The sequence below is a fragment of the Nothoprocta perdicaria genome, unplaced genomic scaffold (assembly GCF_003342845.1).
Source record: "Nothoprocta perdicaria isolate Ctin4 unplaced genomic scaffold, notPer1 scaffold_91, whole genome shotgun sequence".
NCBI lineage: Eukaryota > Metazoa > Chordata > Aves > Tinamiformes > Tinamidae > Nothoprocta > Nothoprocta perdicaria.
In genome coordinates, this window is record NW_020456210.1 from 616642 (window position 1) to 644002 (window position 27361).

General features: G+C 37.9%; 1 protein-coding gene across 2 annotated transcripts; it reads right to left on the minus strand.

Annotated features, from left to right (window-relative positions):
* Positions 1-926: 926 nt before the first annotated feature.
* Positions 927-27231, minus strand: TBC1D15 (TBC1 domain family member 15). Of its 2 annotated transcripts, XM_026052768.1 has the most exons (17): positions 27208-27231; positions 19900-19998; positions 19596-19670; positions 18715-18853; positions 17137-17347; positions 13449-13551; positions 12951-13148; positions 11806-11934; positions 10937-11040; positions 10518-10612; positions 9184-9300; positions 6030-6130; positions 5206-5305; positions 4656-4753; positions 3420-3536; positions 2854-2940; positions 927-2260 (listed from the first exon to the last, which is right to left on the minus strand). In XM_026052768.1, the coding sequence occupies exons 1-17, from the start codon at positions 27229-27231 to the stop codon at positions 2054-2056; spliced, it is 2004 nt and encodes a 667-aa protein (XP_025908553.1). In that variant the 3' UTR covers positions 927-2053. The 2 variants fall into 2 exon arrangements, with proteins under 2 accessions (XP_025908553.1, XP_025908554.1); XM_026052769.1 differs by lacking the exons at positions 19596-19670; positions 19900-19998; positions 27208-27231 and having other exon boundaries at positions 1872-2260; positions 12951-13145; positions 18715-18821.
* Between the last annotated feature and the right edge of the window lie 130 nt (positions 27232-27361).

The window sequence follows — 27361 nt, forward strand, 5'->3', positions numbered from 1 at the left end:
CACAGCCAGTTAGTAAAAGTCACTTTGAAAAATGTCCTAAGACACTTGTGTAGAACTTGGGGGAATGACAAACTCCAGATTAAGAAGCAGGAACAGTTAATSAGGGTAGGATTGCCAATATTGCTTGTTTTTAGACCTTCATTTTAACATAGCTTTAAAGCATTTTAGAATTTTTACCATTTTAGAAGTACACTTCAAAGTCTAAGCGAAGCAAGGCACTTGCTCCCAACACACTGAAARGAGCTGCCTTAGGTTTCTAGAGCCAGCGTGTGATTATATAAATTCTCCTGCCCTTGCCTATTCTTTGCTGTGTGAAATGAGCTGCCGAGACGCACAATGCTGAGGTGGGAACGAGGGCCCGAAGCTTCCCCTCATTTCCTGCCCAGGAAATGAAAGGCTGTAGAGACCYGAGCTGTGAGGCCCTGACACCCTCCGAGCCGGCTCCCTTCTTATTAATCGATCAAACGATAGCGCACTGAAGATATTAAGAACAAAACCTGAACTGATTCAGCTCTCCACAGTGTTTGTTCGTAATTGGTGGGAGAAGTTTAATCGAGTCTCAAATTATGGTAACAACTTGATTTATCTACTAAAGCCTTTCTGTCTTGCTCCTATTTGCTTCAGATGGAACAAGCCACATCTGTGCAGCTAAACTGCTCTAGGAGAAAAATTCCTCCATGAACAACATGGACAACCTAGAGAGGATGGACAAACTGCTCTACTCACAAATAAACAGATTTTACCACTGCTTTGCATTAAACATTCAAAATATATAATATCAAYGGGCTAAATGTTCTTATCTAACCCTTCTATTTCATGTTATTACATTAACAACCAGACAACTAGATTTTTTTCTCTAAATACGATTTAATTAAAAACACTAAATCAGCTTTGATTTTTATTTTATATATGTACAATAGTTACCAAATAATGAGTACACTGAATCAGTTATGTTAAATTCCACATAACCTCAAAGGACATCAGCATGGCATGGAATAAACTCACACTGCCTTTTGCATATACAAAAGAATGCATTAATATTATTGTGATAACTTTTGATTTCTTTAACCAGCTTATGGATTTTCCAAGTAATCTGGCATAAAAACAGTGAAAGTACTTTATTGATCAGTTAATCTATTAGCAAAGATAAACATTAGTAAAGTTTGCAAGAAATCAATTGCAAAATTACATCAAGTATAGGACTGAATGTATTCACATGAAAGTTATCTGCATTTAGAAAATAGTTTTGAAAAAGAGCCCAAGTTAGAGTTGTGCATTAATTTGGTCAAACTGATTCATACGAATGAATAGTCAAGCCTATTCAGATATTGAAAATATGACTATCCCTTTAGTATTCACAAACATTTATCTATATTATGTGTGTGTATGTGTGTAAATATATATATGTATATATAAAGTGAAGATATGTTAATGTAAAAATATACTTTCATCCACTCCCAGTTACACAAAGGTCAGTATTTGGACATTAAACTCCGTAAGTAAAAATGTCCGCTTCAAATCTACATTCAACCAGCAACAAATACTCAGAAGTATTTTTGTAAACATTTGAGAAAGGGAAACCCCATTCATTTACAAAATGATCTTTATCACCTTGGCATCTCTTCAGCGTGGAAATTTTGTACAGCAGCTTCAGCTGGCTTATGTTGAATGTGCTCAGAGAGCTCACATGTCCTAGCTCAGAGAGCTCACATGTCCTAGCTCAATACCTATGAAGCTCAGCAGACACGTCACCTTCAGATTCATTCTTAATCATCCCCCATTTCCAGTTCACCAGCAAAAAGAAAATGCACTTGGCTACAAAAATATTAAGGAATGTTATTGAAAACAAAAGGCTATTTTGGTAGAAGAAACTACAAAAATAATTAAGTCGAGTCATGTTGTAAAGCTTTAATGCAAGAGCATTACAGTACAGATTTTCTTTCCAACCTTAAAGCTTAATCAACACCAAATTTAAATATCCACCTCTCAAGTGCTTGGGAAAAAAAATACGACGTGCTCAGCAAAAGTCCTTCCTCGGCTYCCCCCGCTGCGGTTAGGCAGGCGTCAGGCTCTGTGTCTCGGCTGCCTGCTGGCTGCTCTCCCTCGTTCCGTTGGCCGCAGCTACGGGCGCTGTGATGCTCTGGTACAACGACGTGGGGCAGCTCAGCACAGCGGCGCTGTCGTCATCGCCGGTATCCGAGTCCGGTGTCACAGACCGGCTCTCTAGACCCAGGATCTCACTAACTGCTTGAGGCAATTCCTATAGGGAGGGGAAAAACATCGCTCCAATCATATAAGTGAAAAAAAAAATCATGTGGYTCTTTTCCCATCAAATAACTGACCATCTGTTTGAATTTAAGTGTACTAGAAGCATCTCTTTCAATACTAGTTCCATGTGAATTTCATTAAAGTTGCAATCTGCTGCATCTGCTTATCAAAATCACAGTAAAGRTGACAGGCCCAATAACCAAATCATAATTAACAATATAATCTTCATTCCCAAAATTAAAGTCTTGAAATTTTAATTTTTGAATGAACAATTGCTGCCAGTGTCTGACCTGCTTTCAGCGCTACACACCTTTCACCTCACCCTTCCTGAGAGCAAATATAAACCTACTTGTACTCTACCATACTTGGTAATGACTTTTTTATTTTTACTAAAGTGCACAATCCAGTTTTTCAGCCAGCAAACAGTATTGCCCTCACAAAATTATGCACTCTTTCTAATAGACATTTTGAGGGAAGGTAGACAGTATAMTCGTATGAAACCCAAGCGTTTATTTATTAGTATGCCCTAATGTACAGCTGCAGCCCCTACATACTGTCTCTAAACGGTGACAGTAGATACTCTACCTTGCAGTTCATCATCTGCATAGAAATGGCTTCTGCTTTGCAAAGAATGAATTCCACGTCTATCTTCATAGACAGCTCGTTGACATGCTAGAAATATGTTCACAAAGAATATTAAGTGTGATAACATGAAATAACGTTTCCTACAATTATACAACTGCTAATATTGCATGCTGAGCTTGCCCCTTTAAAGTATGAAGGGCCAACTATACCTTCACTGACAAATGGGTACCGAAAGATCTAACAGCCAAAAATAGGTTTTCACCACCACTACTCAAGASCCATTATAGGAATCCATAGTACTACTAAACGTGACAAAATACCTCGCACACAGATGTACCCCAATTCACATTTTCAGAGGTAACCACATTACCAAAGGCAAAGCAAAAATWAATCATTTTAGAAGTACATCTTATTATCTTATGTAATGATGTTACATAAGATAACATGCACTTCAAGTTTAACTCTTCAGCAGACACTACACATCTTTTCTTCTCCCATAATACAGTATGTTTTTATTTCATGCTAACTCAAGAGTCAATATTTAAAAATGCATAAGAATTCACTACCTTTAGTATTTCATTGAAGCCATAATGCTTTTCCATAATTTGCTGTTTTTCAGATTCTAAGATAGCACAGCAGAGGAGAAGATGAAAATTCTGACAAGGCAATTCCGTCCACATCACCTGTTAAAACATGAAAATCTCCTTTGAAATGCTTGCTTTTCCTCTGACAAACGAGTGCAGACATTGAAATAAAGTCTTAAAAAGAACTTCATTAAGCTCTAAAGTTTAGTGATACAAATAAGAACAAGCTATTTTTGAAGTATACCTAAAACTATTTCAAGTTTTTTTTTCGGTTGTTATTGTTGTTTTTGCCTTTTTTTTTTTTTTTTTTTGTATGTGTGTGTGTTTTGTTGTATTTTAAGGCAAATTAGTGATAAGTGCACATTTGAGTCATTACAAGCTTAGCTGATTAGGACTATATTGTCCCCTCCCCAGCTTGTCCACTGATAGTGCCCTATTAAGGGCAATAGTTTTGACAGCAAAAGGAAGGTTATAGAAATTACTCTCAGAGATGAGGGGACTGAGGTCAATCTTGAAGACTAAGATATTGAACTCAGTCCTAAATTAAGTATCTTTTTCAAGTATTCTCTATTCCATTACGGCATTTTCTTCATGCAAAAAAAAAAAACCAATAATAAAAAAAAGCTATAAACAGGCTGATAAACAACAGTAATGCAAAAATGTATGCACTACCAAATACAGTTTACTTGTATACCATTTTTGCTTCCTACTTTGCAAGCAAGGAGTACTGAGACCTGTACACTGATCCAGGTTCACCATGAAACCCWCCTGGGAACACACCAGGGCCTCCAGAGCACCCGCTGCCGGGCCCCCGCTGGTGGCCTGTGCAGTCTCCAGGGACGCACAGTGCACAGGCTCCCCTGAGGAACTGCATCTAGACCCGAGCACACACAGGGGATGGAAACATGCCTGACCCAAACAGAGGCATTTACCCTTTCAGCCATTAAGGAAGGATCCTCTCCAAAGCTTTTTGGAAAAAAAAAAAAGAAAAAAAAAACCCAAACAGCTTATACCCATCASATCTTTGAAAGATTTTACTCATTAAACTCCCCAAGTTGCTTCTCAGGCTAGGAGGACACAARATGCATCAGCGTGTCCTCATCTCACTGCACTGATCCCAGATTTGGTTTTCTTTTTAATTTTGTTAACAATATTAAGATTATTAATCACGTTGTTCTAAAGGAGGACTGCTGGAGTTTGTGAGATGAAATATCTTACCTCCCAGAGTCGAAGAATATCTTGAAAGCTAAATTCCCTTTTAAATCTGATAAGAAGCCATCGAAAGCAGAAGTATAAGTAGCCTGAGTCTTGAGATTCTAGAAATAAGATTATATATATAAATATATATGTATGTAAAAAACACCAAATTTGGTTAAGATAGTAGTTAAAAATAAATAAATAAAAATAATGCACACCTTCTCCAGGTACATAATCATATCATTATTTAATTCAGAATGCCCTCTTCTTCAAAATTACTGATCTTTGGTAGAGGAGAAGGTATTTAAGTCCGTAAGATACCCTTTTTTTTTTTTTTTTTTTTTTTTTTATCAAACAGCTACTGAAGTCTTTTAAGTATCTTTAGTTTACAAAAATAATGCAAAGTTATTATTCATTCACTGGAATGAACTCACCAGAATTCACTGGAATGAACAAGTCCTGGATTCATATAACATTACTATTACAAATATATTTAAAGAACTGGTCAGGGTATCAATTCACACAGAATATACTATGTTGTTTAATTTACTGTGTGTGAAAACACACCTACCTAAATAACTGCAAAATCCACTGTCTAGTAAGCGAAGCAAAGTACTCAGCTGAATTAGTTGAGTCTTCATACCCTGCATCTGCTCTTCAAAATTCTGATGCTGGGTGGAATAAAATATTAGCACTGTCAGGTACTCATATTAATTCAAATAACCATAATCTTGAGATCTATGGCTATATTCAATTATACCAAAAAATATATTATGGCAGGCATGGTTTTTATTCTCTTAATATTTAACATATGAAGCAGTTAAAGGACCTATACATAATGAAGTTTCTGCCTTTGGCTGAAAGTTTAAGCAATGACTTACTTTTCTTTAGTAACTCCTTTTTATATTTTCATACTTAAAACATTATACTTCATATATCAGCCTCCTCTCCCTATCTCCAAACAGCATCACCGCACTCAAATAAGACTTTTTTAATTCTAACAACAGTCACGTGTTATTTCACCACATACACAAGTAGAAAAGCTTCAATTTGTGGAAAAGTTTAAGTAAATTTAACATGTGCCATCGGGTAGCTCTGACAGAGAGCCATAAACTGAATCAAAAGACTCCAAATTAACACGTATTTGGTCATGCTGCCTGGCTAATATGGGAACTGCCTGACTTATTTGGGAATTGCCAAGTAATCAGAATTGTCTAGTTTGTACATTAAAACATCACAAACCCAGCTTGAGTCAGACACAGCATACACATCAAACACAACATGACCTTTACCTTAAAATATTTTTTTTTAAAGGAGCTTTATACAGCAAAATAAATACCATGTGTTCTCCACAGCTTATCTGTCTATGCTAGCTAAACAAGCCTTATACTTTACCATTTGATCCATGTATGATACAAAGCACCAAAAGGCATCCACTTCGTTCTCCATAACATACAAGACAGGAGAAAGCAAGTCACTCATTCCCTGGACGTAACCTTGAGGAAGGGAACAAAAGCAAACAGGTATTTAGTTAAATTGAGCAGCTAACCAGTTCAACTGCATTGAATGACTACAAGAAATACTTCTTTCATGAAACAAAGAAGAGATTGAGCAAAATATCTGTTTCATGAGTTTGTTTGCTGTCCAGAAATTGGTACAGATACTGAGATTTTTCAACTCTACAACTAATAAAAAGACATTAGTATTACAGAAGTAATAACTGCATTAATAACCAAGATCCAGATCATCTAACAAGATTTAGCAGCAATTTATGCATATTTAAAGAGAAGATTAAACACATTTTAATAGCTGTTACAATATATACAAACTGAAGAGACAAAGGAATGCATTTTTTAGTAAGAAAGAAGTTTCCATTTTTAATCACTGGATTTTAGCTCAAAAGCCAATACTGGTATTCTAAAGGTTTAATTATATACCTGATACTTTCATTTAAAAAAAAAAAAAAAAAAATTCTCTTTTCCCTCTCTCAACAGATTCCTTTCTTACATATACTTCAAATCTCTTACAGTGTCCACATTTTTTTTTCCTCCATCAATTGAAGTTTGTTCTTTTTTGTTTGTTTGTTTTTCAATTCAGTTTGAAGGAGAAATGTAAAGTTCCAACTCCAGGAAAACAGGCAGTGCAAAAGCTTTCAGGGACTGAAGATCTTTTTCAACTTACATTTTTTTCCCCTGGCACTGACTATGCTTTAAGGATTACTGCTATTTAGGTAAGAGGAGAAGGGTCGGTTCTGCTTGGAGAACAAGAGCTGTATTTCTTTTCAGAACAGTGAGCTACTTTCATTCACACTATTTYGCATTGAGGAGTTGATCCTGCATATTCCTGTGCATCCTAAACTTTCCCCGAGCTGATTACTGGTGTAACAGGGCAGAAGTGTGCAGAAAACCCATCTGAATTGTATTATAAGTTCATCAATGCCTACGACCACAAGAGCTGTGTAATCAAGCAAACATAAGAACAAAAAATATTACTCCCTGTGAAAGTGGGAAAGGAGCAAATAGCAGAGTGTACATCTGAGAAGCATAGAGGAAAAATACACAAACCTGGCATGAGAGCCTTTAGGTTTGTGTATAGAAACAGTTGATCAAGTTCACACATCACATGAGGAAAGCTTGTGGAGCTGGAGAATGTAACACTCCTTTCCAGGKCACGTCATTTTTAGAAACAGCCCGAAAGCTTTAGCTGGCTGCAAGATGTTTTTCAAATYTTAGTTTTTCTAAATGTTTCTCCCAGCTCGTTTGTAATTTTTACATCATAATTAATAGCAGCAGAGAACAAGGACTTTTTGAACCTTCCAACTATCTTCCAACTTCTAACCTCAGGTTACCCTCTCTGTACCAACTGCTACAGACCTGCCACACTAACTGAGCACATAAGGGATGTGTGGGGCTGCCATTAGCAGTTGGTTACTACGACACTGTATTTCTCAATCAGACTTTGCAGATTTCATTTCCTAGTTAAATAATTAAAATGAGTCACTGGAAAGATGGCTGAGTCAAYGAATGTGAAAACAGGAAGCAAAAGTGAGCAGGAAAGGCCACAAAAATTTAAAAAAAAAAAAAAAATCCCAAGCAGTAGTTTCATTCAAGTGAAAATATTTATCCACAGTTGCTCTGTGCCCCAGCTGGCACTTGGTGACATTCGGACCTCTCTACAACTGCTGTTGAAGGATAAAAGAAACAAACATTATTTAGATGCTTTTGGGTAGTTAAGAATCCTTGAGTAGATGCAATTATGTCAAACACAGCCTATTTCCAGTCTTCTGGCTTGTTTATAAAACAGAAGACTTGAGCGCTGCATACATTTAAGCCATTTCAAATAATGTTTTTATAGAGCGAGTCAAAAGCATCTCCAATTGCACTAAGATTCATTTCACTGCATGTTAATACAGGCCAAAATGTGCAAAGACAYGTGAAACACCTATGTTTCTCAAACAGGTTCAGTTTTAATTTTTTTCTTCTATACATTTGAATTTAACACCAAGTCCCTTTTAGACTCAACTAAAAGGTTAAAAGCTGGCAGGAGGTGAGGGTGCCAGAGCCCTGGCRCAGGCTGCCCAGGGAGGCTGTGGAGTCTCCTTCTCTGGAGATCTTCCCAACCCGCCTGGATGCCGCCCTGTGCCCYGTGCTCTGGGTGTCCCTGCTGGAGCAGGGGGYTGGACTGGRTGATCTCTAGAGGTCCCTGCCAACCTCAGCCACTCTGGGATTCTGTGAAGTCTCTGCAGCAAATTCACTGACAGTTAATGAAACCTTCCTCTTGCCTTCCACATTTGGCAAGAGCTGGACTTCTACAGTTCTGATTTTTTTACATTTTTTTTTCTGGGGCAGAAAACGATAAAAAGAAAACCAGGCACAGAACAGTCAAATCTCATGCTGGGGTGAAAGGGAAAGAAACTCATTAAAAACACATATTCCTTCCCRCCTTTCTTAAACAATTAATCAAAGCCAAGAACAAAGACCTCTCAGCTACATTGTGCTTAACAGAAGACATTATGTGCTTTTCTTTCCCCAACGGAGGCATAACCTAAAGTGGAATTTTTGACAGACTTAAGGGTACTTCTCAAAGCCAAGCTTTACAAGAACATTCGTGTTTGCAAACAGCTGGTTCTACATGCTGAGTTTTAACTGCAGCAGTGGCAGCTGGTTTATGATTCTTRCAGCCATTTTCAAGACTGCCATACTAATAATAGTGAAGCTCTGCCTACCCAGGCCCAGTTAAACTTTAATAAGCAAGGCTGCTTCAGCTCGCCGGAAGCAGCAGCAGGGCCACAGGGGAAGCAAAGGCAACCTGCACTTAATTCCCAATCCATCCTCTCCTCCCTCCTGCATGCATCTGCCTGCGGTAAGAATGAGGCAGTAGGGAGCAAGAAGGGAAAGATACTCAACCAAGTTAGCTATGTTATTAAAACACAAACCCTGACATTTACAGAAAGCACTTTAAGTAGCAGAAGTTCAAGGGATTAACAGCTTTATATGCAAAACGTAATGGAAAATTAAAAGGCTTTTGAATTCAGAGGAATGCAGCTTACCTAAGTCAAAGTCATACATGCAGTAGGTCATCAAAATATCATGAAGTAAAATCAATCCCGGATTATCTTCGCCTTCATAAAACTTATTTGTCCGATCTGTTCTGTTTACATCCTTTTCTAAGAAAACAGTCCAGATTTAAAAAAACGTTCTCAAAGCAAGTTCTAAGCCCATATCTAAGAAAACCAAAACATTCAAGCTCCCGTTTCCCTGCCTGCCACACACTTGCAAAGCTTTGAAGTGTTTAATATGACAACTTATCACCAAATGCCATTCTGAAATAAAGAATATTTTAAAATTAGAAGATCCTGCCTAGAATAAAAACATTGTTAAACAGATTTAAAACCTTTCTTATGTTTTCTTTTTAATATTAAGTATACTTCTATCAGAAAAAAAATGTGACTATGACTCAATGAAAGTGTTTTATATGTAAAAGGATTAAAAACAATTTAATATAAGCATGTAATATTTATGAGATGCAGCAGAAGCCACAATGGAAAAACTGCACCACCATTGTAGTGCTTTTTGTAAGTTTTTGTTTCCTAAATCCCTGTAGCCTTTATGGAGCTTCAACTACCTGCTTCACGTCAGGCATACGTACACACAGAGCAGAATCTCTGCTAATTTGAWATTAAAGATTAATATATTAAAATACGCAAAATTGAGTACATTAAAAAAAAGAATCTTGTCATTTCCTACATTTCACAATATAAATCTGCTGTATGCRTTCCAAACACTTAATGAACAGCACTGCTTCAATAGAAATGAAAACCATTTTTGGACCCTGAGAATACGTATATATAAATATGCTTATGTATATCTAAACATATGCTTGAAAAAACAATTTACTAGCCTAAGATCTTTCTTAACTCCCAGTATGCCTGTTAAATAACAAGCTACAACAAGCAAAGCCAAAGCTTCAGAATATTACAAAAAATTAGCCACACACACATATATAATATATATTCATACACACATACAAACATACACACACACAGGATGTATACCAATGCTTACAACGAAAGTTAAAATATAAAGAGAAGTATCATACTCTTACATATCAGCATTATTTTAATGAAATTTCCAAGTAAAACTACATCATGAAGTGGTATGAGCAATAGTTTGAGCTATTAAGAAAAATATTCAGCCAACATGTAACACTAAAATATAAAGATCTAAATTGCTCTAGTTAAAAAAATAATGATGTTAAGTGTATAATAAAATTTTGACATCTCCGAAATAATAAATATTCAAACAAGCAGCAGGTGGCCTTGTTTGTGCTTCTTCATACAAAAGCCTCAAAAGTTCTAGACACTKGTTCTAGACCTAAACTTACCTATAAGACTCCGGTAGTCTCTTAATCTTGAATTTCGTTTTTCCTGTTCCTCACTGACAGATTTCCACTGCAGTTTCATCCTGAAATATTCATCCCTAAAAAAAAAAAAAAAACCCAAAGTATGCTTAATTGTTAGATTTCTTTTTATKGCTTTCTATTTCAACAGCTATTTGTTCTGTTTATTATTTGGCACAAATAGGGTAAAAATCCAGTAATGTTTTTTACTTTAAGTAAAAAATAATATTTTTACTTTAATATAGCAATCTAATTAAAAATGTGYGACCAATATTTCACTACTTTCAACAATATTAAACAGCTGTCTGTCAACCCTCAAAAAAGGTTCCTACATTAATCTGTGTCTTCAAAAGGGGAAGCTTTTCAATGCCTTTTGTAACAAGGAGCAGCAAATCTGTACTCACGTTTTTCTTTTTTGCAGATTTGCTCTCTCTTCCTTAGTGCTATTCCAAGGAAAATACCCCAAAAGAAACTTCCATGCTTCTTTTCTTAAAGTATGGCAAAGACCCTAGGGGGAAAAAAAAGGATAGGAAACATTAACAAAATACTTTAATTTTGTGAGGAAATTTCCACAGTAATACAGCACTTAAAATAATTTTTAAAGTTGAAGGAAAAGTGGAATAAGCTTCAGCATTTTATGATTTAGCCAAATTTTATCTGCTCCTACAAATTAAAAACACACAGTTGTTTCCCAGATAACATTTCATAAACAGCAAAAGAACATTACACAGGATAACTATGTGTAATTACATTTTTCGAGATGTTTTTGCACCGAGAATGACTTTACCTTCGTGTTAGAAAAATTTCAGCCAATAATTAAAAGGAAAAAAAATGTCAAAGTGATTAGAGTCTACCCTGATACAGGCCAAATGATGACAAACTATTGGGCAGACTAGGCAAGTTTGCTCTGGAAAAGAACAAAGCAGCCTAACACAATAACAGAGTATCTTAGCATTAAAGCATTGATGTTTTACAGAAGGACACTCTGATTTCCCCCTCAACCATTTAGCCTTCATCTTTTCAATACAGGCCAGGCATCACAGGATTTCTGTCTTTGTGCAACACTTCCTGTGCTTTCAAGGTGGCTGAGGTTTGCACTTAGCATTACATCACACTTGGTAAAGCCTCTCCAGGAGCACTGACAGGTTCATGCCCAAAGTCATGCATGAAGGATTACAATTTTAATGAAAACAGCAAAACCAGAGTTTGGTAAGAAACAGAAAGCAAGCCAGGGTAAGTCACAGGACTTGCTGAATTCAGGAAAACAGGTTACCCCTTTGAATATCAATTGTTTTATGTAGTCAACATTCAAAATTCTTCCTTCAGAATCCATGTTCTTAGCCCACTCCTCAGCTGTCACAGGCTCTCTTCTACTAACTTCAGGCTGCTTTCCTAGATCAATCTGAAACACAAAGATGTTACATGAATCCCACTGAAATACCTCACTATTTTTAACAAATATGTAAATAGTACTAAGCTAGCTGCTGCTTCTTCGCATTTGGTGCAACTACATTTTCACATGAACATAATTTAGTTATGGACTTCAGGACTCTAAGACTGTGCCTAAATTATACAGTGGTGTGGACCAAAAGAAAAAAGTTTGTAGAGACAATCAGTGCTCAGGATCTTGGCATTTACAGGATTTCAAATTTTAGGTTCCCACTTTCCCCCCTTATTTATATAAATAACCTTTCATGCCCACAAGCACTTTGGAACTAGCTTTAGGAGAGTCCCACGGACCAAACACTCCTGTGCAACTGGAGTGCAACAGATATGTGCAACACAGCAAAGAGGAGCCACAAGAAGCTTCAGTTCAAAAAGCTGCTCCTATCAAGCATTATCATCATGAGAGCCAACAGGCAACCCAAGCTCAGGGATGCTATTCCTGTACACCCTGGGATGTTATTCCTTGAGAAGGTAGCTGGAAGATCAATTTAAGCACATCACCCCCTTAAAGCTAGCAAACCAAAACCGAACACACCACATGCTCTTCGAGAATTGCTGGCAGCTGCCAGGTTCATAGCTCATAAACTGGGATTGAAGAGGCCAACCTCCATGCTCGAGCACAGTTGGCTTTGGTAGACGGCAATTATTTATTTTCTAAAAAYGTTTTGATCTTGGCAATCACAAAGCCAATCCCTTTGCAGCTGTTTAGGAGTCAGAGGTGTTYAGCAGATTAAAACATATAGGTCACTAAGTTTTGCTATGTACCATGTACTACATTTTTCCTCATTGATTAACTAACCAATTAGTGCAAGGTAGCAAGTTGTCAGAGTCCAAGCTGCAGAGCTTATACAACCATCACTAAGCAGAAGGGCTTAACTCACCAGGCTTCGAATTCCACAATTACTTCTCAAGTGTGCATTAAAAAAACCCTACACATCTGCTTCACATACATATGAGAATTTACACACTCACTCGTGTAATGACTTCAAATCCTGGTTCTTCCTGCTGATTTATCTTTAGCCCCGGAATGGCATCATTGAGAAAATCTGCCATTTCTGATGGCGGTCGTCTGTGAGTTGCAGGATCAGTTAACCGAAAACTGTCAAAAATATAGTTTGTAACTTTGGAAAATCTGCCCATCGTTGCGGTGTATGGATCTTTCTTCAACTTCTGTGTTATAATGAGGAAAACAAGTARTATATGAAAAGCCTCAGATTATTTGGAATTCTTGTATTCAAAGTAAACATAACAACAAAAACCATCAGGAGCAATAACATACAAAAGAGATTTTTAACGTTTTTAAGGGCTCACAAATCAGTATTATCATATAGTATATCCATTATGATAAAAATCAGGGTAAATGAGAAAAGTATTAAGGTAATTACCATTAATTGATTTGAAAGACTGGATAACAATATGGTGATTTTTTTCATGAGTTTTGGAATAAAATATTTCAAAGACAATACATACTTGCAGTAAGCCATATGATGGTTCATCAAGGAGATTTTCAAAAGACTGAGACAAAGACTTGTTCTGAGAATTCACAAGAAGAATTCTTTTATCTTGGGGTGATCTGCAATATAATAAAAGTGCAGACTTTCTATAAAAAGTACCAGTATTTCCTGGAAATGCTTTAGAATGTTTAGGGGTTTTTGAAAACATTTTTTTTCTTCAAATAAAATAGGTTTAATGCAAGATTATTCTTAGCTTTCCTGGTACAAGTCAAATGCTAACACGTTACTAAACAGGACTTGTCAGTTGTCATGTAGCTTCTTACCATAGGAACATAATTTTTTAAAGTTATGAGATTAAATAGGATTTCCTATATCTGACAATGGAGGAAAAAAAAAAGGAGAAGAAAGGAAATTTAGTGAGACACTCACTCTCTACACATATACAGAGAGATACCTTTAACATAAGTGAAAAGAGCCCAAATCACCACATACAATCAAGGAATTCTTTATCAGTTAGAAAATCATTCCTTAAGGAACTCTGTAAAGCATTATATAAAATAATGCAAACTGTATTTTATTGAATGTTTCTGAAAATAAATCAGATTTCAACAATCAACAGTATTACAACAGCTACTGTCAGCCCAAACAATTCCAAAATTCACACTGATAGTTTACAGACATCCTAGGCATACTGCAAAACAGAACCACCTCACTRCAGCTGTGGAAATGTCTTTTGCACAGGCTCTAAAAGCTGGATCAGCTTGACTTGGCCTAACTCAGCATCTGCAGACATTCTTACACTTCACTGTAAGATCCGATTCTCTCAAGCATGTACAGGCAGATAAAAAGGATTGAAAAAAGTAAAGACAAAAGCCAGCTGAAACRGTGTTGTTCCAAGTATTTACTCTACTGTTCGGCTCTCGCTGTCCCCCAGTCTCTCCTCCCCTCCTTGGGCAGGGGCACCTGATCAACTGAGCATCCTGAGCTGCCACATTTTACACACACATAGTGGAACAGTGGGAGCTGAGGGCCTGCAGCCAATCTGCCATCCAAGCCTTGAAGTGAGGTAGCCAAACCAGGGAAAGCCAARAACTTGAGCCATCTGATTTTAATCTCTTGCAAGGGCCTTACATTTACAAAATACCTTCTCTATTGCTCTCTCTCCTAAAGTTTAAATCCATGTCCATGACTTTGAATGAAACAAATACTTTTATTTTTAATACTACCTGCATCACCTACCGTGATATTGAAGCTGAAGATAAGAACTTTAATAAGCCTTATCTTTCAACTCCGGCATGACAGCGCACTTAACACTGGCGGATATGAAACCCGACAACAGATCTCATTTTGAGGCAGCCAGACGCTGCAGTCACAGCTCTGAGGCAGCAACAGTTAATAAACTCAACTGGCCTCTGCTCAAAAGCAGCGCCGGGGCCAAGGCTGAGTCATGAATCGTGTCTTTGCTAACCATGAGAAGGGAAAGCTCCTAAGACCTTGCCATTTTAAGTAGATGCTCCCTCTGGCCAGTTGCTTGATTAGCAACAGCTACTTGGCAATGCTCAAAACAAACTGCAAGTTTAGACATTTGGTTAAATAATTATGTGCAATACTCCAGCTTAGAGAGTGCCATCAGCAGAGTCTTGTTCTCATTAGGAAACTTGTGCAGCCAAACTAGGAAGTGTGTAGCCTTCAGAGCAACCAATCCCAAATATTTTGTTCCATGTTAGGTCACTTTACACATAGCAATTTTAGCAATAACCCAACATTTTATAAAGGAACAATGTTAGAGAAGGGAGTAAAGAAGAAAAAAGTACTTCGAAGGAGTAAAAAATATTTTAGAAAACAGTTAGACTCTACCCTCACATCAATACTAGGATATACACAAAGCAGAGCCCAGAACAACTAGTGACTACATTAACAATATTTGCTTGTAGCATCCAGAAAACTTGAGCAAACACCTTCCCCTAAAAGACATTTGAATTTTGCGTACACAAAATTATTACGAAAGGATAAAAATGCATAGAGACTGAAGCTTACCAGTCCCACAAGTTATGTGGTACATTTCTCCCCTTGAGCAAGAATCATAACTCACAACTAGCTTACAGAAAAGACTCTGATCACAAAATAGACATTAACTGGAAGCTAGGAATCTAAGTAAACTCAAACTAGAAGTCCCTGCTCAACCAATGTTTAACTTCATTCAAATTTGATCTCTGTCACTTCCTCTGTTTCTTACTTTGAAGTTCTCAAAGCACCTGACAATCCATTCTGTGACACCAGGGACTTTTTCAGGTAGCTCAACACACCCTAAACATTTGGATGCGACCTAACGGAGCTCCACTCCTCAAGATTCTTGAACACCCCACTGTAAACCTGCTGTCTCTTAAGAAAGGGACAGGACCTGATGATTGCCCTTCTTCATACAGTTTCTTGCCCCACACAACTGGAAATCATTTGCACTGCCCCAGCAGCATTGCTCACATCAGCTGCCCAGAGGCTATGAAGCACTAAGGATCCATTAAAGCATTTAAAAGAAGCCTAGTAAGTAACTAAGTGCTCACCGGGAAGTATCAAAGACAGAATATTTGAAAAGGGAACCAGAAGTCATTACTTGTTTAGGGACTTGGCACTAGACATTATGTAGCGAGGTAAAACATGCTGACTTGCGACACATGACTCCAGGCCTGGAAATAATGTATGGTAATCAACAAACTAACATTATGGACATTATCAAACTGATGACCAAATTGCTGTCCAAAAAACGTGGCCTCATGAAATGGTGTTGGGTATTCTGCTGTATTTAAGATCCCTGTTTCTGAAAACTTTCCCCTGCAAAGGCAAAATATCTAAAATACTTCCTGAATTCAGAAAGACAAAACAATGTGTTATTTAGCATAGCAATGTCCTATAGGTATTTTATGCCTTTGAGATTAAGAGAAAGTCTCAATTAATAATGAACACATGAAACTCTATTACAATTAATGCAAGTATAACTACAGACCCATAATTGTAGTATTGAGTTTAATTATCAAACCTGTTGCTTACTACTGCTTTTTACACATTCAAATGTGTAATATCTTTAAACACTGTCAATGGAAAAGAATAAAAAACACAACAGTAGTATGAAAGCAGAGCTTGTAATTTGAATGTGTTAAAGCCTCAAATAGATTAAATGGATGGGAAAGACAAGGTGCAAGGGAAATTTTTGAACTACTTTGATAAAAGCCTCACATTGGGCATTAAAGCATCTTGTTTATGGTCACAAAAACATCTTAGGTTAATGGAAATGTCACCAGCATTCACTGGACCATCTTATAATTTGTCCTGTTCATTAAGTAGCTGTAACTGCAACTGATTTTTWAAAAAATCTGAAGTATGATTGTGAGGCAGAGTTAACAGATCACATAACATATAAAGCTTTCTGCAACTCACCATACAATTAGAGTGCTTTTCCAGTGTTTACAATGTGTGTCACCCCAAAAAATTGCCCTAGCCTAACAGCAACAGGTTGGAGGAGTCCTGCAAGGAAGTAAATAGAGCCCTATGTTCAAAACAAAACAATCTCCTTCATGGCCTGAGACTGCAYGAAGAAGATTTCCCTGAACAGGAAATGAAATTAAAACAAAAGAAATGGAGAGGTTTAAGGAAGAATTGAAAGGGAAACTAGAGAAAAACACTCTAGAATCAAGTTAACTGATACTTACTCACTCAGCACAACATGCTTTTCAAGGCATTTAATCAACAATTTGCTATCTCCATGATGAAAGTGAAGAGCTGGAAGCCTCACATCATCCTTTAGACAGAACACCAAGTACGACCATCCCATTCCTTCTTTGTTTTGCTTGACTGATTTCAGATCTGTCAAACTGAACAGGAACGACCACTTGCTTTCTCCATTTGCATGAGTTGTAGCATCTTAAAAACAAGATTGGCATATGATTTTAGTTTGGCTTCCAGTGTTAGCAACTACAGGCACATAGTAACTGTCTCAAGAAGAAGAAAAAGAAAACAGGAAAAAAAAATGAACAAAACATATGTACACTCAAAGACTGGTTCTGGTAATAAAAGTTATACTGTAACTACCCTGATCTTTCATTGTGCCTTCTCATCTTCTACAGGCTGTTATAATAATGACCAAATCCATCCAGCTCCTTCCATAAAGCTTTGCCTACAGTCTAGAAAAATGGCTCAGCAGGTAAACACAYAAATATATTAAATTCCAGCAGCAAGTTAAATCCCACCAGCTCCTGTGCCAGGTAGCACTACTCACTCAAATTAAATATAATGTTACAAAAATATCATGTATACTATACACTGCACACAATATTAGCCATGCCTTGTAAGGCTGCTACTAAGATGAGGGAAGAGGAATTTGAGAACTTTCCTGTTCTTTTCTAATACTGTGCAAGGAGTGAGGGCATTCAAACCRAACAGATGCCCAAGGACATAAGCCTGCCAACATGACTGCTGGAGACCTGGCACCCTCTCCCATCCGCTCCCATATTAGAACGAAATAAGAAGTGGCAAAAAGCAAAATGCAGCTCTGCATCGCTCCCTAACTTTGTGTGAATACGTACTCTAAAGATGTTAAAAAAAATAGGAAACAATGATAAAATCATTCTATGCATGACAAGCACCAGTCTTTGTTATAAATATTATAAAGAAATATGTGAATATATGTATATTATAAAGAAATATTACATGTGAAAAATCAAAAGGACAGAAGCGAAACTTAAAAATCAGTGTTTCTTAAAAATCAGTTTTCTTTTAAACACACATATCTACTCAAACTCCGTCAGAATGACGTAGCAATGAAATCAAGTAGTTTGCCAAAAGGGCTTCAGACAAGAAAAATTTAGTTTCTATACAAGAGGCACTCAGGTACCACAGTTTTAGACTCCAACTCCCCCTGCTGTTCCAGTAGGAAAAAGCATTTGAGTAGTAAATATTTTTCACTCTTTTCTAACAAGACAACTGGATTTTGTTTGAAAGAATGCAAGAAGTCAATGCAGATCAAAGTGCTGAACCATCTAATCATACAGAGAGAAAGATGCTATAGATGCAAGATGCCTTCTCAATATACATGTCCTGTAATTTAAAGGAGAAACAATTTAGAAGAGACGACTGGTGTGCAAAYTTTTCCACACTCACAGTTTCACTACGAGAAATGACCCCAACTTTTCAATTTCTAATAAATTTATATTGATTTTTGATTGATTTAAAAGACAATTCTTCAGTTAAAGTTACTACAAAGACAAAAACTCCACTTATTTTGGAAGTACCTCCATTTGAATGAGGTTTCTTTTTAAAAGAGACAGTGGTAACCATGTCCCATTCGGCTTCATAACTGCTTGGACGATCTGCTCCTCGAGGGGATTTTTCCTTAGGAGTTTGAGTCCACTCCACAACAGAACTTGAATCCTGAGCAGTAATAAATAAATAAAAAAAAATCACATCAAAAAACATAACATGCTAAAATTGACCTAACTTCTCTGATTAAACAAGCTTAAAAATAAGCACCTTTATTTTCACCAGCAAAAAACACCCCCATCCTGCAGTGTTAAAATTTTCTAGAAACATCATAAACACAGCAAAATCCAGTTCTCATTAAGAGCAAATAGAACAGAGGTTTTACTGTGATAAATTTAGTACTGCGTTAAAATATATCCTAACATCTCCAGACCAAACCAACATACACTAACAAACTTTGTTTAAATGAGAAATTAAATCTTTCTGTTTTAGTTTACATGATAATAATACTGTTTAAACACTAAATTTCATTGATTCTAGAATATCCCTAGACTTCTTCTTTCTTATTTTGCATTAGAACAGTATCTCTCTGTTTTAGGCCTAATTATGAAGCATGAAACACCAGACTACAGTCCCTGCAGGGATACCAGTGACCATGGTTTTGCTTACACTCCTTTGGCCTTTTCTGGCTATGCAGATGGTCTGCTCCTTTTTTATACATGAATCACACATCACCCACACATACAGTTCAAACAGGAATCTAACCTGCAGTTCACAAATATGATTCCTAGGTGTAACTACTAACACCAGTGGCAGTCACATAAATAGACTTTGCTACCAGATATGAAGCTATATATTCAAATGTTACTTACATACATCGTAGAAAAATCTCTAATGAAATGAACTAACATACCTTGCCAGCACAAAGGATATTAGAATTATCCAAAGTATCATCTGATGGTCTCCAGTCAACTATTACTTCGTTTTCCTAATACACAAATAATCATAAAAAACATTCAGTACTACATAATTAACAAATCACCTATAGCTCCCTACTTGCTTATGGAATGATTAGGTTATAACTTACATAAATATACAAAATACTCAGCAAAACATTAAATATACTGATCTTCATTTAAAAAAAAATCATACTCAAAACAACTCCTAAGATTTGCCATATATATTAGGAAGATTCTGTAACTGCATTAAATAAATACCTTTTCTATGACACGCAGTATTCCTGCTATTAAGTTGTCCTGGTCATCGTTTTTTCCACAGGATGAATGAATGAAAACTCCTTCTTGCTCATAGGCAACCTATAACAAAGAGGATATCAAAATAAATGCAACATTTTCAATTTACTTTTACCACTTCTTGTAGTCATTATTTCATCTAYATAGCTTGAGAAGTAAATTCCTGAGGCACACTAGGGTTTTCAATACCTTTCTTTCCAAGCCCTCCCACAAAAATCAGTTTTCCAATTCCCTATTATCAAAAGGCAACTGAAACTATTTAAATCATCAATCTCCTAAGCAATACACCAATTATTGTTTTGCCAGGTAGTCACAAAAAAAAAAAAAAAAAAAAAGCATCCAATACCAATATTTTTAATTAGTATTCAAAGGCTCATATGGAAACACTACGCAGCTTTTCCAACACCAAAAAACCCTCTGATGTATCTGGTCTTTTCCCTACTTGCCATTTAAGCACCTAGAAATGATAACCTAAGTCTAAATTAAAGTGGACAGTTTATAGCAGAAAGGATGAACTGCACCGAAATCAGAGTCTTAGAGTCAGTAATGGCTYAGGTTCCATTTCAAAGCTAGAAATGGTCAGAAGGTGGTTTGCAGGAACACACATTGTCCACAGTTTTATATTTAAGCGTTAGGAAGASAGAACTGGGGCAAACATTCCCCACAGTATTTCAATCACACCCAAGAGTCCCACACAGAAGTCCTCTCTGTCAAAATTTAGCAGCAAAATTGAGCAAATTACAGTGCCACACACCATAAATCATCTTAAAAGCTCTATAAAAAGATTAACAGGGTAAACAAACAAACAAAACAAAACACCCMCACACACACCTACATAAAAACCCCACGCTGTTTAATGCAAGAAAAGTCCCTAGCATACCAAACTAAATTTTTAGGGAAGTGAAATGCAAACAGTAACASATTTTTTTATAATCTTTCTAGTTTTTCAAATCAAGCGGCAAATATTTTGCAAAGAAATACATAATTTTAAAGGCAAAACAATTTTCAAAACTATTTAGACAGTGGTATTATACTTCTTCACTACTGCAACACGCATTTCTCCTTCTCAATGTACTTATTTTGCAGACTTTTTAAATGATCAAATTTTCGATCAGGCAGAGTAGCTAAAAAAGAAATAGGTCTTTAAGCTTAACAAGCTAAAGACACAGCTAAATCAGTTAGATACAGAGCTTAAAATGAATTGAAGGCCAATATGAGTCAAAGTTATCGAGTACCAAGACAGCTGTGCCAGAAAAGCCTTCTAGCGCATTTTTCGTTAGGACCTGTAGAAGTGCATTTCTACATATGATTTTACTCAATATCACAAAGTAAAATTTGTCAGTCYAAAAGCACTTTCTCTAGTACATTATACTAGTTCTTCTACGCCAAAGCATCCCTATTACAGACAATGCTTTTATTGTCAATCCATTAATCATCTTTCAGAAACACAAACTTCTCTTTTCACTGGAAAAGAAAAAAAAAATCCCTCAGTGCCACTTAGTGGGTGAGTAACTGAAGAAATCCTCATTACCCCGTACAGCGCCGGCAGCCCCTCCTTGCTGCCCCTGTGCCCCACTGAAAAAGGTGATGAAATCAAAGCAACAAGAACAGCTTCTGAGGTTGGCAGAACAGGATTTTTCACGCTGCAGTTCCCTTTCCCCATTACTACAGAAAGAAACTTCTCCAAGTTCAGATAAGAATGAAACTGCTGCGTTTCATTCTTATCTAACAGGGCAAATCTTGTAGTAATTCCTCCGACAGTTACCAAGTGCTAATACAACAGAGTTGTTAAAGTGCTTTTTTAACATTTTTCTTTCCTTCCAATGGTTATTCAACTTACAAAAGAATGTCTAAGAAGTACTTAAAACAGCTTCTCACATAATAAAGCAGGTATGAAAAACTGCCATCTGTGAATTATGTGAAACACCGAGTTGCTCCGCTTCCCCGTACTCTACAATTATAGAAAAAGATTACAATTCATAAATGTTGTTATGTACTTTTATAGCATATCTTACAGTGAAATTTAATTTGTGCTGGCTTTTTGCTTTTTTTTTTTTTTTTTCAATCCCTACCCCGGGACACCCCTCTGCCTCCCCAGGCCACCATCCTCATGGCCTGCGGGAAGATCCCAGCAGCTGCTCAACCCATCCTGGGAACAGAGCCACAGGGAAGCAAAGCAGCACCCGCAGCGCACTTTGTTTAGATGCTTGAGGCTAAAAACTTAYCCTCCCGTTAACCACCCAGTTAACTACTTTGACGTGGATAATGGCAGGTTTGGTGGGTTTTCTCCTCTACACAGACATTTGTTGGCCTGCTCAAGGAAAGCACCCAATCCTGGGATCTGTGCACTATATACATTGAAGAGAGACCCTACTGGCCCAACAAAAATACAAACGAAAAGCAAACAARAGAAAAAATGTTCGATAGAAACATTAAATTACAAGCACAAGAGACAAGGCAAAGTTACTTTGAAGATGCAAAGTAACACAGGTTAAACATCATTGAAAATTCAGTCTCTCAACTGCACATATAACTCCAAGGTTTTCAAATACCTTCTTAAGCTAAAGCTTATTCTATGCAAAACAGTTCCCTTAATATCACAGTAAAATATGAGTAACCAAATCCAGACTTATCCCCTCATCCATGACATCCTTAAGTTCCTCAAAGGCTTTGAATCACAGGCACARCTACCTAAGAAGAGATGCCTCAGAAACACTCGCTTGGCAGGTTTTGGGGGGCTGCTCAGCATCAGATGACTGGATGTGCACCGATCTTTCACATCTTATTTTTTAACTCTGTGTCACAGGTTAGCAATCTGTCAAACACAGGCCACTTCAGAACAGAGAAGCAGCTCTCAATTAACTAATCCTACCTTTCACACGTGTCAAATTTGCTACCTTATCTTATCCAAGCCGGCCTCCGCTTTTGCCAGGATTTTGCCAGGGCCAGCACGCTCTGCCAAGAGGCCGTGCAGCTTCTCGTGACGGATGGAAACAGCTTGTGGGGCTCACGCTGTGACGGAGACACCACTCTGCATCGCTCAACAACCACGGSCCTGTGCAAGCCCCGACTCGAGCTGCTTTTCCACGGGAGTTGCTTTATTTTTCCCCTCAGACTAGGCGATCAGGTAAGGAGCTCACTGTGGATCCAAGAGTCAAAGCACTCCTTGAAAGCAATTGTGGTTTGAAAGATTCCAAGAAAGCAAGTTAAGGAAGGACAGGGCTCTCTATAAATATTAGCACATGTATCAGCTGATCAGCATCTTGTTTAGGGATTTTAATTGGAGGGAAAAAAACAAAAGATGAAAAACAGGAAGAAGCACTACAGACCAACAAAATCAATTCAATTTAAGCAATGGTTGTCCTCAGGTATCTTACATACATAAAATAGCTTAAAGCTAGAAGAAATATTGACTTTCTGACCCACAGAAAATTCACTACAACTCCTGATTAAAAAAACATTGAGAAGATTCACTACAACTCCTGATTAAAAAAACATTGCTTATGTTGTGATAAATATGAACAAGTTGACAACACTGGGAGCCTCATATCGTAAGAATTTAGTAAATTTTTTAAGTTCAACCTAAATTGTGATGAAAAAAAATCAAAGAGTATCATGTATTCTTGCTTCTTATGAAGGCATAGTGAGATTTCAGTAAAGGCAAAGATGCTCAGACAGTATCATATTGTTTAAATCGTGAGCATTTATACAAAAGAAAATCCATAATAAAAACAGAAAGAATACACAAGAATTTCAGAATTACCAGTGAACTGCTTGTTTTATACATGAATATAACGAAGACTTAACAAAATTCAAGAGGCAAAAGCTTCTGTTTACAAAAAAAAAGTAAAGAATTTCTAAAAGAGATGATTCTGTAAACAGTGAATGATAAAAGCTGAAGAAAATAGTAACCATTTTAAATCAAACGCTTCCTAAAAATAGAACAACATACATAATACAGGAGTCTCCAGGCCCTGTAATTTAACCAGAAAGTACAGTGAGACACCATTTAAACCACAGGCTACCCCTAAACTAATCTGCCACTGCTATCTGCGTCAATAAATTACCTAAAGGATGCAAAGCGAATTATACAAACCACATTTTATAGCCAGGATAAGCACAGCTATTAAAATAAACAAACAAACAAAAAGCAACAATCACTCTTCAGAGCACTGCTATTTAATAGCAGCTACAGTGCTACTTGAACACTCCTAAACGCTGAGATCACACTGGCTAAAGGTGTGAGCTTAGAGCAAGCTTTACCTTCAAAGCAAGGGAACAGGCAAGTGAATAATAATATCTTGTCTGACACTTCATGTCAAATTAGTAATTTGAGAAAGATCTAATAACACGTATGCCAAAGATACACCAAACTCCAAGAACACACAAGTCGCTCTTATTATAGCTGACAAAGTCATTAACAAGCCAGTTGTTATAATAGCCCATATGCTGACAGACTAAAATTAAAGTCTGTACTTCTCCCCACACAACTTTTTACTTCATTTTCTCATGTTTTCTGTTTTATGGGTGAAGAGCTTTGCTAAGCAGCAGGAAGATAAAAAGCATACCTGTTTGGGTGCCTGCCATTAAAAGCACTGAAAATGAAAGATTTTACTGTCAAGTTACTTGCACAAAAACCTGGCAGTTCTAAGACAGGAGAGAAAATCAAAGCTCACACTGCTCTAGTCCAGATGGTCCCGAATAAGGAATGAGCCATAAACCAGAACTCCACTGCATTAAGTTTTCCAGAACTGAGTAACCCATACGGAGAAAAACATTGAACAGAAACTTGTACATACAAACAACTTCTAAGATTTGTAATAACTAAAATTAAAACAAAAAGTAAAGAATGCAGTACCTACAGTCACAATGATGTTTCAAAACCTGCCTGGATGCCACCCTGTGCCCCATGCTCTGGGTGTCCCTGCCTGAGCAGGGAGGTTGCACTAGATGATCTCTAGTCCTTCTAGTCCCTTCCAACCTCAACCATCCTGTGATTCTGCGATGTGACTAAATTTACAAGTCATATCCTAGTAAAATAGTAAGCTAAAATCAAAGCAAGGCAAAAAAAGAGAAGATAATGATATGGGGTAACCAAGTTGTTAATATCCTATTTTTTTTTTCCTAACAGCTGAAAAATATACTGTAAAAAAAGATAGAAGGGCAAGAGGAATTAGGTAAAAAAATATAACAAAAATGCAACCTGATACGTATAGTGTGTTGAAACAGATTATCTCAGATTTTATGAAATTTTCTATCCTACTTATCAGTCTCAGGAACATTCCACGGGAATTACTTTATGCAGTATTTTGCAAGTAATACCATGCAATAAAAGCTGTTAAATGAGACTAAAGAACCCCCCCAGGCCACTATCTACTGCTCTTTCAAAAGTTTGCTACCTGAAACACATCATTACAGCACTGCACAGGCAGAAGCAAAGGGGAATTAAATAAGGACACGTTCAGTCTGTGAGAACTTAAGTGAGAATGCTGGGGTCTGAACCAAGTTGCACTCTGCCACGCTTCACTTGGAGTGAAGTTTCAGTAGTGCCCAAGCACACTGAGCATCAYGATAACATCCAAAACAGCAACAGGGGGACACGCTCCCTAAACCAGCAGAACATTAACCCTGCCAAAAATAAGTGCACACAGATTGGAGATGTTCCAGCTTGCTAAGTCAAATCACCGAGAGATCAACCGAGCACCCAAGTAAGTCTAAGGCAGCAGGGGAGAGTTAGAGAAAACCAGAGCCTCTCCTATTGATAACAGTGAAACTTCTATCCCTAAGTGAAACTTCTAACATCCTATGCAAGGGCGGATCTGAAAACAGAACTGACGTTTTGTTCTCTGTATCAAGTACTTCTATTTTTCAACTGGCTATAATTTAAATACAAATTACAAACACGTTGCTGTGTTAGAAGTTAACAAGTTTCCTTAGTGTTCTGGATGTGGCATAACTGAAAAAGTTTTGCAACACCTCCTTAAAACGAGGAGAGGAAAAAAAAAAAGAAAGAAAAAAAAAGGAAAAAAAAAAAAGCCAAATAGGTCCTGATAAAAGCAATATGAAAATCACTTATGGGAATGAAAATACACAGCATCAACCAATAAATTGCTAGACTGAGTATAAAATGGACCAAACCACAAGTTTCATTTCGATCAGAACTGAAACAGCAGCAGGGCTTCAACACTTACTTTTAAGGCTTTCTAGGAAAATATTTCTTAACAAAGCTATCTCTGCATTGAGAGGCTGAAAGTATTTCCTTTTTAGGACTCAACAGAGAAGAAACAGAAGGGTAACTTTTCTTTTCTTGCATACCAGCTTTATTTGCATAGCTGGAAACAGTCGGGAGGACAGAGCCACAGCCCTCAAGAGCTGTCAAGAATTCTGCTTGCAACATTTTAAAGCTGTAGCAACCCCAGCTGAGCAAACTACCTGTTCCACTCCTGATTAAAACAGGATATAGCCTGAACTGGCTTATCGGCTCAGTCCCTCTATAAAATTCTACCACAGAGTTATCTGCTGAATTATCTTGCTAGCTTAAAATGCTACAGCAGCCTCCAATAGCACAGAGATAACTTGTTATATGCATTTTCTTGCAGTGAATTAAGCATGAACTGAAGTGATCGTTCACTACCACTTGACAGGAAAGTGAACCAACTACCTAACGCTGGCTAGATACAATCAAACACTGCGCTTAGCTTGTAAATCTCACAGAATCCCACCTGCTCYGGAGCTCGGTGTTACACAGTAACCGCTTTAGGATGGAAACATTGACTATAAATATCTGCACAATAAAAAGCACGAGGAGACAACTCAGAACCATGTGAGAGGAGGCAAAGGGGGCCACATGTTCCCCTCGAGTGACCTCAAACCAAGCAGATATCTGGACGAAGACCAACTGCCGATTTTCACCTTGCATTCCTGAGTTTTCCCTTCTATTCCCGACTTTCCCCTTGCCAAGCTGCAGAGGCTCATCCACAGAGCCTCGGCGAGGCCCGCGTGGCGCCTTCGCGTTAAGGGAGCCCCCTGACAGCCGGCGCTTCCCCGCCCGCCCCGCGGCACGGCCAAGGCCAGCGAGGGCTTCCCGAGGGCAGCCCTGAGGACGACACGGCCGCGGAGACGCAGCGCCTCGGCCCGCTCAGCGGCGGCCGGGCCGCAGGGCGCTGCGACGCGTCGCCCCTCCCGGCCGGGACGGGCCCAGGCCCCGCCAGGGCCCGCGGGCTCCCTCCGGGCCCGGCCGGGCCGGCTCCCTCCCCGCGGCGCCGCCGTTACCTTGCCGCTCGGAGGCGCCGCCATGTTGCCTACGAGTGTTTATGATGACGTTGCGCCCCTCACGTGCTTCCCCGCCGCCCCACAACAAGGCCCGGCGGCCCCCGCCGCGCAGGCGCACTCAGGCGGGGAGGGGGCGGGGAGCGCAGCGAGCCGC